Genomic DNA, 19,282 nt, shown 5'->3' with positions numbered 1-19,282 from the left:
AGATCTGTCACTTTTATGGATTGCCACCTAGTGCTTTTATTGATTGATAAGTCTGATTACATTTGTGTACTGTCCAGCCAAGTATACAAACAGGCAATATACATTAGTATACTGCCCTATTTGCATAGCGCATACTGGGTGGTCTGCATAAGCCATAAAATACAAAATACCATTCACAATAAAATAAACCAATTCGCAATAAACCGAAGCAAAATAAATCTCAGCAGCTGCAAAAGGATGCATGCAACCGGAATTGGCATAAAAAGCAGAGGCTAGAATAATTTAATCAGTTTACAAAAGCAGCATAATCCCCAGCAGAGGAGCCTTGGTGCAAAAAAAATATCCGAGGCACTAGGTGACTTGTGATTAAAAGGAAGAGCAAGATCTTCACCTGGTGCCTAAAAAGACTATAGCATGAGCACCAAGCAAGCCTCTCTGGGGAAGGTATTGCATAACCAGGGTGCCACTACTGAAAAGGCCCTTCTTTTTAGGAGCCACCTTCCATATTCCAATGGGCAGAGGAACCTGGAGGAGGACATCCAAAGGTCATTTCAAGGTCCAGGCAGGTCTGTGGCTGGGGCCCATTCTGACTGATGGAGCAGAAGGCGTGGAGTCCAAAATGTAGGGGCAACCAGAGCCAATGTCAGGCAAAGCCCACAAATTCTAGTTTTCCCCGCATCCTCCCTGCTGAATTCTGCAAGGGTAATGCTGAGACAGAAGAGGAGGACCAAACTGAGGAGCTGGAAAGCAAGCAGATGGGGGCTGGCTGAGGTTGGCGGGGCAGTGCCCCATTTGCCTGTGGACCAGCCTCCACCAAAGGAAGAAATAGAACAGGCACAACATTTTTTTTAAGGAACACAGGAAGCTGTCTGTATTGTCCACTCTAATTGACAACTGTGACTCTAAGGTAAAGAGTATGGGTAGGCAAACTAAGGCCCAGGGGCCAGATCTGGCCCAATCGCCTTCTAAACCTGGCCCGTGGACGGTCCGGGAATCAGTGTGCTTTTACATGAGTAGAATGTGTCCTTTTATTTAAAATGCATCTCTGGGTTATTTGTGGGGCATAGGAATTCATTCATTCCCCTCCCCCAAAAAATATAGTCTGGCCCCCCACAAGGTCTGAGGGACAGCAGACCGCCCCCCTGCTGAAAACATTTGCCGACCTGTGGTAGAGAGTCTTTCACACCACCAGGGACAGGATTGTTTTGTAGTTTGAACGGTCATGGGTTGAATCTGTACCTTCTGCAAGCAAAGCAGAATACCCTCAATCTGAACTAAGGCGTGGTCCTCCCTTCCATTTCAAGTGTGCTAGCAGAGGCCGCCTCATGAGAAGAGAAGTCTCCCTGGAAAAGACCCTGATGTTGGGAAAGATGGAGGGCACAAGCAGAAGGGGACGACAGAGGACGAGATGGTGGGACAGTGTTCTCGAAGCTACCAGCATGAGTTTGACCAAACTGCAGGAGGCAGTGGAAGACAGGAGTGCCTGGCGTGCTCTGGTCCAGGGGGTCACGAAGAGTCGGACACAACTAAACAACAACAACAACAAGAAGTGGAGGGCTCCACATGGCTGCTATCCCTGAACTAAGTTTCTGTAGTGTAGTGGTTATCACGTTTGCCTAACACGCAAAAGGTCCCCGGTTTGAAACCGGGCAGAAACAACATGAAATTTTGAGAGCCAGTGTGGTGTAGTGGTTAAGAGCGATAGACTCGTAATCTGGTAAACCAGGTTTGCTTCCCCGCTCCTCCACATCCAGCTGCTAGGTGACCTTGGGCCAGTCACACTTCTCTGAAGTCTCTCAGCCCCACTCACCTCACAGAGTGTTTGTTGTGGGGGAGGAAGGGAAAGGAGATTGTTAGCCGCTTTGAGACTCCTTTGGGTGGTGATAAAGCGGGATATCAAATCCAAACTCTTCTTCTTCTACTACTACAGTATGAAGTTACTGAAGCTATGGTCCTTTGGACTGTCTTTAAGCTGAAGAAAAGCAATGAGATCAGCGTCGTCCCTCCCATCCTGCTTTTTAGCAAATGTCTTTTTGTTTAACACTGCTTTTTAGGGTACCTTCTAGGTTTCAAATCCACTGCTATCAGATTTTAAGTTCTGCTGCTGCCTGTTTCAATCGTTTAAGGTTTGGGGGTGTTGTCTATTTAATTGATAGATATTTTACTATGTGTGTAACACACACACACATTCACAATTAAGCAAGGGAGTGTTTTCATGCAGAACTCTTTTTTTTTTAGAAAAACATGTTGCCTTTACAGTTCGTTGCTTAACAGCGACCTGTACGTTGTTTCTTTATTTTGCTAACCTTACAATTAGCACAAAAGCACTTTTTAGACTACCTTTTTTTTAAAAAAAGTTAAATCACACAATAGAGCTAAATAAAACTATACATTTAAAGCACTCCAATACCACTTCAACAGTCATGGCTTCCCCCAAGTAATCCTAGGAAGTGCCTTTTGTTAAGGGTGCTCACCCCACAGAGCTACAATTCCCAGCACATTCACAAACTACACTCCCCCGGATTCTCTATGACTGTTGAAGTGGCAGAAGAGCGCTTTAAATATTTGGTGCGGTGTCTTTTCAGTGGTGGCTCCTTGGCAATGAAATACCCTCCCCAGTGAGGCTTGACTGAAATGTATTTTTTTATGTCATTTAAGTAGCAGGTAAAAATACCTTTTTTTTAATTTCCCCAGCAATTTTAATGTGTTCCAGCTATAATTTACTTTCTGTGCCCCTTTTTATATTGATTTCACTATATGTTTCACTACTGATTCTGTTTTATTGTATGTGTTCTTATTGGCTTTTGCTCTCGTCATAATTCACCCCGAGAACTTGGTGGTAATCTGTATGTGAATACTTAAAATAAAATGGGGATCTGACCCAAACACACAAGACAAGCTGGCTTACTTGTGACACTTATTATCTGTAGATTCTGCTCAAATTTTCTTTATAGTCTGTTTTAGATAATTTTTTAATCTATTTTTAATCTAGGTAATACATTTCTGGAGATTTTTTTATATTATTATTAAAGAGCCCTTAATTATTATTTTTGGAGGGGAGATGTTAGAAAATTCTTACACTGCATTTTCCCCTTTCTCCCAATCTTACATCCTTGTGCAATTTCCAGAATTTTTCAGGACAGAAAGCTCAGTGCTGGAGGAAATGCACCAGGCTCCTCCTTTGCATAATGAACCATTGTATATTTGGTTTTGCATCGTAAAGGTTGGGTGCATCCCATTCTTTGCATAATAAGAAGCTTGACCAGAGAAGCATGGCTACTGAAGTGTTGTCTGCATTGCAGAGTACCACTTTGGACACCAGGTGGCACTAGAGGAAAAGCTCAGAGAACCCCTCCTGCTCCCAATTCTCCTTCCAGGAACTAAAAGTGGCAATAGACTTTATTAGTGCATTGAGCTGAGCATTTAAGCACTACTGATAAAGGGGCTGTGTGCAGCATCCTTCAAAGCTGCTCCAGGCCAGTGTAAGCCCTCTCTTAGCTTCCATAGTTCTGGTCCAGGCAGGAAGTCTCTTCTTCTCACCTTATAGCCAACTTTTCTTCTGCAGAGCTGAAGGCATGGGGTTTGCAAGTCATTTCCCAACCAGTTAATGATCACAGCAAGACCTGCTTGACTTCAGCAAGATGGTTGCCTCATCATGTTGCCTTCAAACCATTGGGTTTAGGAAAAGCGCTTTCTCACATGCAGCCTCGATCCCACATCTGTAGCAGGTGGGATAACCGTACTACCCTACTGCCCGGTTCTGTCGTAAGGATTACAGAGATCATATCTGCAAGATGCTTTGAAACTAGAGCTAAAAAACATACAACTCCTCTAGCATTGATCTCCTTTCTAGCAAAATGCCCCTTTGTAATGGGAGAATGTCTTATGCATGGCAAAGATTGCGCATGCGTGTGTAAAGGTAAAGGGACCCCTGACCATTAGGTCCAGTCGCGGACGACTCTGGGGTTTCAGCACTCATCTCGCTTTATTGGCAGAGGGAGCCGGCGTACAGCTTCCAGGTCATGTGGCCAGCATGACTAAGCTGCTTCTGGCGAACCAGAGCAGCGCACGGAAACGCCGTTTACCTTCCCACCGGAGTGGTATCTCTTTATCTACTTGCACTTTGTGGTTTCAAACTGCTAGGTTTGCAGGAGCAGGGACCGAGCAACGGGAGCTCACCCCGTCACAGGGATTCGAACCACTGACCTTCGATTGGCAAGCCCAAGGCTCTGTGGTTTAACCCACAACGCCACCCACATGCGTGTGTACAGGCATGCAAAATGCTGTGAAAATCCGTGTCAGTGAGCGCCGTCCTCTGTCACTGTCAGGAGTAAAGGCAAATTGATTCCCCACCTCAACATTGTCCTTACATACCGTATTTTTTGCTCTACAAGACTCACTTTTTCCCTCCTAAAAAGTAAGGGGAAATCTGTGTGCGTCTTATGGAGCGAATGCAGGCTGCGCAGCTATCACAGAAGGCAGAACAGCAAAAGGGATTGCTGCTTTCACTGCACAGCGATCCCTGTTGCTGTTCTGGCTTTTGAAATTCAGAATATATTTTTTCTTGTTTTCCTCCTCCAAAAACTAGGTGCGTTTTGTGGTCTGGTGCGTCTTATAGAGCGAAAAATACGGTATATAACTTACCCACCACCTGTTCCCTACGAACTTGGCCACTAGGAGCGAAGTGTGCTTGGATCTGCACAGTCCCACCTTTTCACTCTTCTCTTTCTTGGTCACACAGGAAAGTGATGGACAGAATCTGATTTGTGTTCGTTTGTTCATTAGATTCCACTTTTACTAGGTGTTTTTTTTTTGTGTGGCGGTGGGTGGGAGAAGCTGCTGGGCAAAGAAGCACAATTCCTGAGCACTGGCAATCCTGGCTTTTGGAGATTTCTGCAAGCGTTCCCCCCATACGTTCAAAGCCACACTTTTGCTTTTTTTGTGTGTAAATCATTTTTATCTACTTTAAACAAGGGGAGAGGGAAAGGACAAACCGCACAGGTGTTCAAAGCCAGGCTTTCACATTTTATTTCTTTATTTTATATGGATGCACAGTTTCCCAGAGCTTTTTAGGGAGGACTGTGTTTCCGGCAGGGCTGGAGGAGGCGGGCAGTGGCTGGAGTGTGGTTCCTCCGGCGAAGAAGATGAGGAGGCTGGACGTGGCACCTCCCGGCTCAGCTGGCCACTTCGTGCCATGGTGGCCATGGCAGACAGAGGCTCTGGGTACAGCTGCATGGAGGAGGTGGGTAAGAGCGGCGAGCTGATGCCAGGAGGTGCCACATCCAGCTTCCACCTCTTCCCTGGCGCCCTCCAGAACTTGGCGCCCTGGCGCCACTAGCCTCTATGGGTAAGACGCCCCTGCTCACACATCCACCCCCACACCTCTAATTGGATTGGTTCCACACCAAGGTCCATTAGCATGGGTGAGGCAATTTCTTCGCACCATCAACCAGAAAGTAGAATCAAAACAGGGTTTTCTGCCCAGTACTCACTATAGTGCTATATTACTAGGCAATGCTATTCTTCCACGGCTGAGACTCTTCTGCTTACTCGCCAGTTACAGAGTTGGCCCACACGACGTTGTTATTTAAGTAGAATCATAGAATCATAGAGTTGGAAGAGACCACAAGGGCCATCGAGTCCAACCCCCTGCCAAGCAGGAAACACCATCAGAGCACTCCTGACATATGGTTGTCAAGCCTCTGCTTAAAGACCTCCAAAGAAGGAGACTCCACCACACTCCTTGACAGCAAATTCCACTGTCGAACAGCTCTTACTGTCAGGAAGTTCTTCCTAATGTTTAGGTGGAATCTTCTTTCTTGTAGTTTGGATCCATTGCTCCGTGTCCGTTTCTCTGGAGCAGCAGAAAACAACCTTTCTCCCTCCTCTATGTGACATCCTTTTATATATTTGAACATGGCTATCATATCACCCCTTAACCTCCTCTTCTCCAGGCTAAACATGCCCAGCTCCCTTAGCCGTTCCTCATAAGGCATCGTTTCCAGGCCTTTGACCATTTTGGTTGCCCTCCTCTGGACACGTTCCAGTTTGTCAGTGTCCTTCTTGAACTGTGGTGCCCAGAACTGGACACAGTACTCCAGGTGAGGTCTGACCAGAGCAGAATACAGTGGCACTATTACTTCCCTTGATCTAGATGCTATACTCCTATTGATGCAGCCCAGAATTGCATTGGCTTTTTTAGCTGCCGCGTCACACCGTTGGCTCATGTCAAGTTTGTGGTCAACCAAGACTCCTAGATCCTTTTCACATGTACTGCTCTCAAGCCAGGTGTCACCCATCTTGTATTTGTGTCTCTCATTTTTTTTGCCCAAGTGCAATACTTTACATTTCTCCCTGTTAAAGGTCATCTTGTTTGTTTTTGCCCAGTTCTCTAATCTGTCAAGGTCGTTTTGAAGTGTGATCCTGTCCTCTGGGGTGTTAGCCACCCCTCCCAGTTTGGTGTCATCTGCAAATTTGATCAGGATGCCCAAGTATAATGAGAAGGATTTCCGATGTATTTAAAATATAGTCTCCCGATCTTTGCTCCTTATGCACTGATCTGTCAGGGTCTCTTTAAAGCACTAGGCAGTTCACTTTCTTCATATAAATCCAGCAGACCCTCTTCTCCTTAATCTCTCCGTATTTGCTTAGTCCTTAGTTAAGGGGATTGAGGAAGTTGGAAATTATGCCACTGCTCTTACCGTTTGGGGTTTTGAGGCTTGCTGATGAGGATTGCTCGGGTCTAGGTTCCCTCCGTCGCCTCGCCTCCTAGATGGGACGCAAACTTCAGAGAGTTCCTTTTTTAAACGCTGCTGGACCTTGTCAGTTCTGGGTGTCACCCCCCGGAGCCTTTTTGGGGGTCGCGTAGCCTCCGCGTTGCCCCCCAAAATTTCCTCTGTCAGCTGCTGAACATGGAGAACCCGCGAAGCACACCCACAACGGAAGCTGGAAAAAACCGGAAGCCTCCATTCCAGATTTAATTCAAAGTACAGCTTTTTAAAAAATCTTTAAAGCCTTGAATGGCTTGGGGCTAGGAATATGCACCTGCCCTAACATGGAGAGTTTCCTCTAGGTTTTGACATTCCCAGTCCTTTTTTTTATAAAAAACGCACACACACACACACCAATCAATCAATCAATCAATCAATCAATCAATCTGTTTTTCAAGTTCTGGAATCAATGCTTATCTGCTTTTATACTTTACTACGCTGGAAGTTTTTATTTTAGATTATCATATATGCCATTTCTATGTTGGAAGCTGTCTGCAGAGACCAATGTTATAGGGCAGCGTTTTATATACTGTATTTTTTGCTCTATAAGACTCACTTTTTCCCTCCTAAAAAGTAAGGGGAAATGTGTGTGCGTCTTATGGAGCGAATGCAGGCTGCGCAGCTATCCCAGAAGCCAGAACAGCAAGAGGGATTGCTGCTTTCACTGCGCAGTGATCCCTCTTGCTGTTCTGGCTTCTGAGATTCAGAATATTTTTTTCTTGTTTTCCTCCAAAAAGTAGGTGCGTCTTGTGGTCTGGTACGTCTTATAGACTGAAAAATACGGTATATTATGGGGGGGCACATCTTTAAAGTTGTTTAATGTTACAAATATTATACCTGAATTTTTCCTTTCAACTTGACAGCTCAGGGAAGATACCTAGCTTCAAAAATCATATAAAATCAACTCCTTTGCTATTTTGCCCTTGGAAAAAGGACTCTTTTTCCCTGCCACCTCACCAAGTGTGAAGACATATATACACACCTCCTACCCCAGGAAATGCCCAGAGGTGACAATTGCTGACTCAGAGTTAGCCAAGGGAAGCCAAATCTCATCACCAGACTTGCCTCAGGCTCCAGACATACTTTGGGTGTGTGGGTACTTAAGACATGTTTGCCTATGCTAATCTTATACTTGGGTGTTGCCCTGACATATCTGTCCATGCTAATCTTGTGTAACGCTCCCCTTTAGTGATGTAGCAATGATGTACTGGTGATGCTGTGCAAACTGTATTCTGGGATATGGTGGGAAAGTTTTAAAAGTCAATGTCACCCCATGCTCTGGGTTCACTCGCTGCTGTTTGAACCTGTTGCGTGACAATAAAGAATCTAAGTCTACTGACTGCTGTTTTGCTCCAAATTACTTGGCTGGAACTTCCTTATTTTACTGACCGCGTGGACCCACGGGCGACTTGTACCCTGAAGAGCTGGGCTGTTGGATAGTCTCTCAACCCAGAATTTTCCTTAACAGTAGCAAAGACCCCTTGTTAGGCTGCAAATGAAGAAGCAGCAGAGCCTCAGAGGGAAAGGTTAAATATGTTGAGGTTAAAGATGGGTTCTTTAGGGACGCAGGTGGTGCTGTGGGTTAAACCACAGAGCCTAGGACTTGTCGATCAGAAGGTCGCAGTTCGAATCCCCGTGACAGGGTGAGCTCCCGTTGCTCGGTCCCAGCTTCTGCCAACCTAGCAGTTCGAAAGCACGTCAAAGTGCAAGTAGATAAATAGGTACCGCTCTGGCGGGAAGGTAAACGGCGTTTCCGTGCGCTGCTCTGGTTCGCCAGAAGCGGCTTTGTCATGCTGGCCACATGACCCGGAATCTGTACACTGGCTCCCTTGGCCAGTAAAGCGAGATGAGCGCCGCAACCCCAGAGTTGGCCACGACTGGACCTAATGGTCAGGGGTCCCTTTACCTTTACCTTAAAGATGGGTTCTCAAAAAGCTGAAGACCATGGGCCAAATTATAATATATAATATATAATATATAATATATAATATATAATATATAATATATAATATATAATATATAATATATAATATGGTGACCACAGATCTCAGCTACGATGGGAGAAACAGCCAATTTTGCTCACGCCTGCTGTGCTTCCGCTGTTGGTGTTTTCCTCCAATGCTCTGCTCTTCCTCTCTAGGACAGCTTCTCGATCGATGCAGCAACCAGATTCAAAAGCAGACACCGGAGGAGCTAAAGAAAAGGACAAGAGCCTGTTCTGAAAAGTAACCATTTATTAGAACCAATACAAGAAGTATGAAAGAGTGGGGATGAGGAACACAGGGCAGAGGAGAGAGGTTTGTTTGTAACGCGTCAAACTGTACGACAAATAGCTCCTTCGCTTAAAAATCAATTTTCACACTTTAAAAAACAGTGTAACATACATTAGTGGAGAATCAAAGAGCTTGGCTAAAACGTCACAAGGGAAGCTCACATGTACACCCCCCCTGCAAAGTTAATCAACGTTTTATTGTGGACGGCAGCATATTACTGGGGTGAAAAGGGAAGAGTGGCCACATCGCCCCAGTAAGGCCTCCTTCCAGCGTTCACTGGAACTTTTAACACTGATCAGGTTGAACCTTGATATGCTTCACTTCCCTGCCCCACAGGAAACTCTCAAGGTCCTTTCACACAACTAGTCTGCATGTGGCTGAGCTTGTGTTTTTCTGCTTGGATCCGACCAAAGTATTCATGTCGTCTGAACTGTTTGCTATAAATCGAATGCTACAACTTTACAGCCTCCAGTTTGTTGTGAACGGATTCAGGCAACATTATGCACCCAAATGATGCCTGCATCCAGGCAAGGTGAAAAAAAGTAAATGCAGTGAACCACCAGATTTCTTTTCCTTTGAGAGCTGGCTTTGGATTTTGAAGTGATGACATAAGCTATTGTCTTGGATGTCTCTCTTGTGCAGCTAAAATTCACTTCTTTGTGACCCGTGGTCTTTGTTTCTGATAAACAAGAATTTCAGATCTGGCACAAGAAATTTAGGATCTAGCTCAAAATGGTTCAAATGCTTTTTTTAAAAGGCTTCAGAGAACAGGAATCCAAAACACAGCCTGCTGTAAGCTAAGCAGCAAGTTGCAAGCCTAAAGTTGTTGCAAAAGTTGCAGGTAAAATCTAATGCTCTTGCTCACAAACAGAATGCCTCTCCAGTTTGGGGGATCCAAGAAAATTCAGATCGTACTGGGTGGATACCTGGCTTCTCCCTTCCTTCTGCTGCCTTCTTCACTGTTCCCCACTGAGGGTATGAGGCAGTGTCATTACAGTGCATGTTGCCAAGGAAAGATTTAGATGCCACCCCAGGTAAAAATTAGACCATTAATCAAAAAATTAATGAGTTTAATTAAAACAAAATTAATTTTCTCTCTGTGAATTTTATTTCATTATTCTAGGCGACTGGGATAACAATTCACTTCTTGACAGCATGCTAAGAAGAAGATGCGTCAGAAGACTGCACCTGCAAATTGAATGTCTCACCATGAACTTAACCCATGATGAATACAGAGAGGAAGTACTCAATTTAAAAGGGGGGGGGGATTTTTGGAGTTCTTTAAAGCCCCAAACAGACATGCACACATGCACACCATTTACAAACCTCTAATAAAAGCCCAGATCTAAAATTCAAACCTCCCCCATCAACTCATCAGACATACATTTCCCCACAACTTCCAAATGTAAGACACCAAAAAAGCTAACATCAAAATGCTTTTGTTTTGCCACTGAAACATTGAGACCAGGAGCCAAAGAGGAGGTAGGATCATTTCAGAAGCCACTGAAACGCAGCATGAATGGCTTAGAGATCCTAAGATGTTTTCAATCAGCTGGCAAGTTCCATACACCTTGCAGGATGTTCAGCTGACTGGAGGGAACTGGGGCAGGGGAGGTCGGTCGCATGGCTGATATCCAAGAATCCAGCCATGCTTTTGGGATATATTTAAAAGAGCTTTCTCTTTTTTAAAAAAGAAGTGTCTTTCTGAACAGTGCTGCAGCATATCATCAGTTCACGTTGTGAAACTTGCTAAGGTCTACTTCCTTACATTTCTGCCTACAGAGAAGATTAAAAGGGATTTTCACTTTCTCTCTCTTAGCAGGTTAGGCAGATGACCCATTTTGTGGGTATGTTTAGCTTGGCAAGGGAGCTTTATGTACCACATACAATGTCCAACTGTGATGGGGGTTGTGTGCTACCTCAGACTAAAAGTGCATTTTTAAAAAAAGTTGAGAGAGGAAAAACAGAATGACATTCGAGTTATTTTATCATTTCTCCTCCCTGGAAAGCTGCATATGGGAGCAGATATTTAAAAACACACATGCAGACCAACAAATGCACCACTGAGGAATCGTAGCACAAATACTTGCAAGGAAGAGAAGTGCTAGTGTGTTTTGCTAGAAATGGTTTTAATACAGTGGTATTGGACAGTGGTATTATCAAATACCTACTAATTTCCCCAACAGATGTCTTTGCTTTTTTTTTTTTTTAGCCTGACACGCAAGTGCTTATAATCACCAGAAGTCCTCATTTTCAGCTCTAGATAGAAACATCTATTAGCAGCAGCTGGCAAAAAGGATAGTGTTTATGCTGCAATAGAGTGGAGGATAAAGAAAATATGTGCTTCTAGTGCTCTCAACGCTGTTCCCACGAGGTTTACAGGGGTAAGAGGGGGAGAAATCACTGTTTGATCTGGTGGAACTGTGGGGACTTTTACAGAGAGGATCTGAGAATTATCCTTATGAAAGGAAAGCTCTCTTATTTAGCTTGCACCCTACTGGCAGGATGTCCAGCTGTAAGAGGTCAGGGCACCTGTACCTTCAACAGGTGTGTGGAAGAGGGAATTTCAGCTGGTGTAATTTGGCAGATGATTCACTCTTCTACACAGCTATCATAAGGGACAGGAGCCCTGTTCTGTTTTGCACCTGGCCACTCCTACCTGAACTAAACACACCGACCTTGGCCGATACCAGGCAATGTTGCTGCTAGAGGCTTGGCCTGGGAAGCTAAAGAAGGCGGCCACAATATGGAAACTCTGAGTTTCAATACTGCAGGTTTTGGTCCACAGAACCAGTGGTGTAGCGTGGGGGGAGCTGAAGGGACCATCGACCTGCACACAGTTTTTTGGGGGGTGCCTCAGCTCCCGTTGCTCAGTCCCTGCTCCTGCCAACCTAGCAGTTGGAAAATGCAAGTAGATCAATAGGTACCACTCCAGCGGGAAGGTAAACGGCGTTTCCTTGTGCTGATCTGGTTCGACAGAAGTGGCTTAGTCATGCTGGCCACATGCCCCGGAAGCTGTTCGCTGACTCCCTCGGCCTATAGAGCGAGATGAGCACTGCAACCCAGAGTCGGTCACGACTGGACCTAATGGTCAGGGGTCCCTTTACCTTTTACATGGCACCATGCCCCATTGTGAGCTGTTGCAACATGCGTGCGCCCTGGCCCTCCCTGCGAGCCCAGCGCTGCTCACAAAAGCAGCACTGGGCTCGAAGGGAGGGCCAGGGTGCACGTCTGCTTGCGGTACCCCGCAAGCCCCACCTCGCTTTTGCAAGTCTCACAAAGCGATGCTGGGCTTGTGGGGTGTCATGAGCACGCCCTTTATAGCAGTGGGCAGGGATTGCTCCGGTGGTGCGCCCCACCCATGGCTCCACCCCCACAGTGTGCCCTGCGCATGCCCCAGGCACAAGCGGGGAATGCTTTGCCGCTGTGCAGAACTGCAGCACAGGAAAGATGTTCCAAATGGCAGACTGCGGTTTGTTCAAAGCTTCTGCTCTGTGGTGGGCTTAGATGTGGTCCCTTGCTGTGGACTCCAGATACCTCTTTACTTCTTTGTCCACTTCCCCAAACTCCAGACCACATGGAGATAACTAGTGGCAAAGAAGAAGGTCCAACAGCCTATTGGAAGGACCAGGGAAAAGAGTCCGTACACAAGGCAGCCTGACCTCTAGGAGAGCATAAGGCTGTGCTGCTTCTGAACTGAAATGGGACTTCAGAGGCCGAGAGCTGTTTGCTGGCTGATTAAGGGCATCTAGCTTTCAATATTGCCTTCCCAGATGCAATTCTTCCTGTCTCCTACTCCTCAGTCCCCCCTCCCATCTTTTTCCTTTTTTTTTTTGTTAAGTAGAAGGCAGGAGCTATAATGAGTCACAGCCCCCACCCAAGATGGTGAGCCTCATACCTGTAATGCCTTCAGGTGCATAAATAAAATTTGGGTCATTCAGCAGCTTTATTTTTTCCTGCTGTTTTAATTCAAACAGATGGCTAACAACAAAAGCAATAATAATGAAAATAAGATGATGGCTATTTTAAACCATTTGTTCTTTCCATCTTTACAGAATACAATGCAAAAAAAAAAAATTTATCCAACTGGCCCTTTCCAACAGTTGTAACTAGGGAATGGGGATGCGGGGGGGAGAGAGAGAGAAGACAGCTTTCTGTGAAGAAGTGTAGGGAAACAAACAGGAACTTTCCCCCCCTTTAAAGTAACTGTATTCAAAGATCAGAGCCTTCTCAAAGAACTCTCCAAGTGATTATTTGTTCACGGTGCAAAAGTGGCGCAGATCAAATTAAAGTGGAGCGTGAAACCCATCTATCCTCACAAATCCTGCTTAGCAGCTGCTATATTCTACCTGTTCAACATGCATGTGTTTTGGGGACTGAGTGAAAAGATACCAAAACACAGAAATGCTGGTGGAGTCAGAAGAGATGGGAGATGGGCAAGTCTCTGGTGGCACTGGAGTTACAAGCAATAGCACCAAGTCAGCTCCTGCCACCACACTGTATCCAAACCATCCACAAGAGGCGATTCTTGACAGTGTGACAGGGCTCAGAATACAGAGGCACAAAATGGAATGATGCAGAACTGCTTTGACTGTCCGCTGTAGGAAAAGACAAAGCTGAAAACCTCACAATGCCAAATGGAACGAAGAACTGCCACCAGGCTTGGGACTTGCATTGGTGCAAACACTCTGTCTCACCCTTCTCCCCTATAAAAAGCAAGACAAAAGTGGTTGGGAGAAGGGGTGTGCATGTGGGGCACGCAGGGAGCAAAAGAGTCGACTACTAGACCCTGAAAGGAAATTAGCAGGAAATGCAAGGACTAGTGGCATTTCACTTCCACGGCAGAAGCCTAGCCTACGTCAAACTGATTCTTTTGCACGCTCCCATCAAGTCTCTTACAAAGCTGTACGATGCTTATCTGTCCTTAGGTATCCAAAAGCGCAGCTGGTGAGAAGCCAGCAGCAATCAATGCTAATACTGTCAAGCTTTCCCTTTTATTGCCGGGAGTTACACCAAAATCTGTCTGCAAAGAGGGAAGATGAAGCTATTAGTGAGTGTCAAAACTCTAAAGGGCCCTAAAGTCCTATCTATATACTACACAATACAGACATTCCATGTGAAAAAACATGCATGGGCATTGTCATGAGAGAAGGGCACGAAGGAGGGGAAGACTGCTACCTGCTTTCTGTGACTTGGTCCTCCAGCTGCTCACCATATGGAACAAGATGGGGAAATCAACTGCCGAAAGGACTTCTAAGGGTTAAACAATCCCAACACCCTCAGCGTGGAATAATTACTTAGCCGCCACATTGCTGGTGCAGAGAAATGGGATACTTTTCAGGGGGCAGCCAAGGAGAGACAAAAAAAAAAGCCTGTCCAGAAAACTCTTGCATCTAGATCCGTGTGCTACGTATAACCAGGTGCTTGAAAGGAAAGCATGCTCATATGAGACAGCTCCTCTAAGTGGCCAATTTTCTTTTTTTAAAAAACAAACAAACATACCTGGGGTAAATGGTGGAAATAAAAGAGTCTGCCCACATCTCACAGCAGAGGTTATTATGTCGGAGATGCCTGCTGCATATGAAGAGAGCTAGAGAGCCCAGAAAATAATCCAATTTTGGAACCATGATTTCCAGCTGTCTTTGGAACAGCCACAACAAAGAAGGCTCTCCAGTATGGCACAAAATTTGGCTGGGCTGCTAGTCCTACCCATGTACTGCAAGATAAGAAAAACAGAAGGAAAAGGTGGTAGGATACTAGATTTTGATTGCATGAAAGGACTGGTTGAAAAAGGAGGAAATTGTCCTTGCTAGCTAATTAGTTTGTAATGGTTGTCTTCCCAAATTACCTGCTCCTGCCCTGCAGCTAGAAAACCGAGTGTTGGCTGAGTGGAGCTGGTGCAAGTGACACTGGCATTGGGAGCCAGGATGAAAACCGCTACCCAGCATCCTGGAACCCAATTCCAGCAAAACGTCAGTAATTCCTAAAACAACTAAAATGGCCCCATGATGTCCTGGCTTGAGAATTATTTGGGTAATCTCAGAATCCAAAGAGTGTTCTGAGTCAGATAGGTCTTCCCGGTACCCCCTGTCAGTTATAGAGTCTTCTTTTAGGCCAATGGGAAACAATAACCCTTCACTCTCAAAATGATGCGAAAGTGAGGAACCCGGGGTGGGGGGGGGGGGAGACAAATGGCCTGGAGACTCAGAGGGATTTCAAAGTGAAAACAGATTTTTGGGGGATTGTGAGATAAGGGGAACAAGGAACACACATACACACACACACACCATGTCAATCTTTTGGAGTGAAACCAAACGTGACTCACACCATTAATGTTATGGCTAACCCAACCAATATCAACATTTCTCCTGTGGAGCACAGTAATAAGCACATTTTCATGGATGCATTTGGGTGGAGGGGAAAGGAGGGTGGATATGTACAACTATGGACGGACAGAGGACCCTGGCCACTTTAGCTTTTCACTGCTTCCCGCTCTTTGCTTTCAGCGTCTTCTGGGTACGCGTGCCAGGTCAGTCTCTCTTCATAAAACGCTATCACAATTTGAGGACACTTGACGTTGGCTTCTTTCGCTAGAACCAGGTCAGCCTCATCCGTGTCTTTCCTGAAGAGGTAAGCGAGGACAACAAGAGAAGGACTCGTCACTAGTTGATCAAGCAGTCACATACCCCCAATTGATTGGTACATGAAAAAAGGGGACCTGGGCTCAAGTAACCTGCCTGAAGGAAGCAGCACCAGAGTAGGAGAAAACATATACCGTATTTTTTGCTCTATAAGACTCACTTTTTCCCTCCTAAAAAGTAAGGGGAAATGTGTGTGCATCTTAGGGAGCGAATGCAGGCTGCGCCGCTATCCCAGAAGCCAGAACAGCAAGAGGGATTGCTGCTTTCACTGCACAGTGATCCCTCTTGCTGTTCTGGCTTCTGAGATTCAGAATAGTTTTTTCTTGTTTTCCTCCTCCAAAAACTAGGTGCGTCTTGTGGTCTGGTGCATCTTATAGAGCTAAAAATACAGTATTTAAGCTAAATAAAAAAATTCCTTCCAGTAGCACCTTAGAGACCAACTAAGTTTGTTATTGGTGTGAGCTTTCGTGTGCATGCACACTTCTTCAGATACATTGAAGCTGTCAATTAAATGGGAGGAGGAGGAAGGCAGCTACTGCAACCCCAGTGGGGTGTGTGTGTGTGTGTGTGTGTGCGCGCTGCATACATTAATTGTCAACTAAGGGACTTTTTTTTCAGTGAAGAAGCAATTTATAAATAAAATATACATATGCAATACTTATTACAGGCTGCAAGTGTCGACAGGCATAATCAATAAATGAATCAACTAAATCTTTAGTTGATTAATGGGAGCAATTTTAAATCAATGAGACTGAATTAAAGCCATCCTTGTTTTACATTTCAAGGTGTTTTGGTTGTGGTATCTTTTACAAAAAGGAAGAAAAGTTTGGTGGGGAGGGGAAGAAAAAGAAAAAGATTGAAAGGTGGCCTTTCCTATTAATTAGGTTGTTTTTGTTTTTATTATGTATTTTGTGTTTTTATATCTTGATTTTAGTCTGTGAACCATCCTGAGACAGGTTTAGGGCAGTACAGTGGTACCTCAGGTTACATATGCTTCAGGATACATACGCTTCAGGTTACAGACTCCGCTAACCCAGAAATAGTGCTTCAGGTTAAGAACTTTGCTTCAGGATGAGAACAGAAATCGTGCTCCGGCGGCGCGGCAGCAGCAGGAGGCCCCATTAGCTAAAGTGGTGCTTCAGGTTAAGAACAGTTTTAGGTTAAGAACGGACCTCCGGAACGAATTAAGTACTTAACCAGAGGTACCACTGTATATAAATTCTAATAATAATAATAATAATAATAATAATAATAATAATAATAATAGCTTTTGTTCATAAATGGCTAATTAAACTTAAATTTCCTCCAATATCACAATGAATTGATTGAAGCACAGATGATTTATCAACTTAAAAAAAAGATTGACAACTCTCATTATATACTTCTTAATGTCCTGGTCAGCAACTGGCTTTCTGGAGGACTCTTTGAGGAGGGAGCAAGGGATGGCTGCCAACCATTTATTTTGCCACAGTTGCCTTTAGTCCTCTAGGTTGATAACTGGAGGGCCAGGTTGGCATCTCCCAGGGTACCCAATCTGACACAAGTGCCTCCAGTTGCTGAACCCAATCCTAGTGCAGTAACACGGATGTTCTAACTAGTGTTTGAATGCATACTCAAACAGAAATCCCTTCATTTCTCCCTTTTTCCTGCTCCAATTAATGAGGGGCACAAACACAATTTTCTCTGCTGTACCCCTTCTCCAAGAGTTAAGATTAAGGCTGGGATGCCAAAAGAAAGTGACGCTGTGTACTTCTTTTCCCATCAAAAGGATGAGAAGAGGGGAGAGGAAGCACAGAGTGATGTCTCGCCCTCAATCTTTCTAGGAATTGTACAGTTATGGGTGGGAGTGCAACATTCAATCAATTAATTGGTTAGATCAATCAATTAAAAGTACTCCAACTGGTTAAAAATGTGCACCTGTGCACTGCATACAGCACAACCAAGCACACACTGCAGGAAATACTATTGACAAAAATTGAATGATTCTGATTGCAGCAGAGGAAAGGATTATCTGGGCACGTTTGCCGAGGAATGCCATGTTGGAAACCCCTGATTTAAATCAAAGGACGTATGGTTTTCTTTTTTGTTTTACCCCTGTGCAAATGTAATTGATTAATAATGAATCCCTGATTTTATTTTTTACACCACGCAGAAAACTATTCCTGTTGAGCAACTGATAAATGGTTGACTAAGGTAAATGGCAGACCGAGTTTGAAATGTTTCCACCTAACAAAATAGGGGCTAAATGCAGTATAAAAGGGTGCCTACTTTTCCTGGAACTCTAGAAGCATAGAATTTGGCTCCTGTACTTGTCCATACAATCGTTTGATGGCACAGCATATTGAAAACTGCTACTATAAGCAAACTTTTTCGTTATTTTTTTCAACTTAACTTTGTTTCGATTTATTTACAATGCTTAAAATGTTGTGCTCCAAAAGGTCAACTCCCAGGATTTTTCTTTCTTTCTTTACTCTATTGGCAGGACTGGAGACTTGCGCTGTGTGTATATTAGAGATTCCTATTTTAAAATGCATTTCCTATTTTAATATCTCAAGGGAACTGCATGCAACCGATGAAGAAATCATGTACAACTACACGAGATGAAATGTAAGCTTGCTTTGTAATCTAGCATCTTTTTTTTAGAAAATAGGGATAGGCAAAGGCAAAACAGAGGTAAGGTAAGGGTATACAAAGAGGACAATTTAGCTTGACCAGAATACTACAATAACAAGAACAGAAATGGGCAATATAGCCTGGATGTCCATCCACTTTCATTTTCTATGCTTTGCTTTGAGCTTAAAAGCTTCTGATGATACCTGCACCAATTCCTGAGCTTTCTGCAAAGGCATTACAAAGTTGCTAGACGTTGCGTATCCCATGACATTTACTGGTAAAGGCTACCTAGCACAGATCAGGGCTACAAACTTTTTAATTAATTAACTGGTGCAATCAACTCAAGGCTTCATTACCAGTTAACCTCCACCCCCAACATATACACAATGGTATTAGCGAGAGGCTATATCAACTAAACAGTCTGGGACCAGAAGACTTCAATAGCCTGCCATTATGGAGACTTCACAGCTATGCTGGCTCCATCCTGCACCACATTTGATAAAGGTAAATTTGCAGACCGCTTTTCCTCATGTCTGTGCCCAACATTAACAGTTACGCCCTGGGAGGCAAAGGTTTTCACAACAGTCGTCAGAAACTGAAGCTGGTAATCCTGACTTTTACTCGCTTTTTATTATTAAGCTGATGAAAAATAAAATATTGACAAATTGCCTTTCCTTAAACATTATTTATTAATTTATAAGCTACTTCTCTTCGCTTCAAGATCCCCAAAACAAAACAATCATTCAAGTTTTACATTTTGTCAATCTAGATAAATTTACTGCTCTATTATACAGATTATTGGTGAGAATTTTAGGTTCTTTTTACTCGTTTTTAATATTTGTTTTCAAAAGTCACTTTGAGTTTACCTTTCTGAGAAAAGCAGTAAATATAATAAGTAATTATAGCAAAATATTTATGAGTAGATAAGGTGCACTGTAAGTCCCAACTGAGTGCAATTCAGTAAATGCAATTCCCAAGAAAATGG

The 19,282-nt window shown here is 44.2% G+C and overlaps 1 protein-coding gene, 1 long non-coding RNA gene and 1 other non-coding gene across 3 annotated transcripts in view; 1 reads left to right on the top strand and 2 right to left on the bottom strand.

Moving 5' to 3' along the window:
- Positions 1–1,585: 1,585 nt before the first annotated feature.
- TRNAV-AAC (transfer RNA valine (anticodon AAC)) lies at positions 1,586–1,658 on the top strand. Its single transcript has one exon. It is a non-coding gene; the product is annotated as a tRNA-Val (tRNA).
- An 8,438-nt stretch (positions 1,659–10,096) lies between these two features.
- Positions 10,097–19,282, bottom strand: part of LOC128406303 (uncharacterized) — an 84,214-nt gene continuing 75,028 nt past the window's right edge. Inside the window, exon 2 of the long non-coding RNA XR_008328456.1 lies at positions 10,097–11,934. This is a non-coding gene — a long non-coding RNA (uncharacterized LOC128406303). The remainder of the gene's footprint in view (positions 11,935–19,282) is intronic.
- CBX5 (chromobox 5) overlaps positions 15,055–19,282 on the bottom strand; it is a 51,548-nt gene continuing 47,320 nt past the window's right edge. Inside the window, exon 5 of the mRNA XM_053373561.1 lies at positions 15,055–15,665. Coding sequence (XP_053229536.1) covers positions 15,515–15,665 — 151 coding nt within the window. The 3' untranslated portion in view covers positions 15,055–15,514. The remainder of the gene's footprint in view (positions 15,666–19,282) is intronic.

The sequence above is a fragment of the Podarcis raffonei genome, chromosome 2 (genome assembly GCF_027172205.1).
Source record: "Podarcis raffonei isolate rPodRaf1 chromosome 2, rPodRaf1.pri, whole genome shotgun sequence".
Taxonomy (NCBI): Eukaryota; Metazoa; Chordata; class Lepidosauria; order Squamata; family Lacertidae; genus Podarcis; species Podarcis raffonei.
The sequence above is the reverse complement of the archived record's forward strand: the minus strand, read 5'-3'. Positions and strand labels throughout refer to the sequence as shown.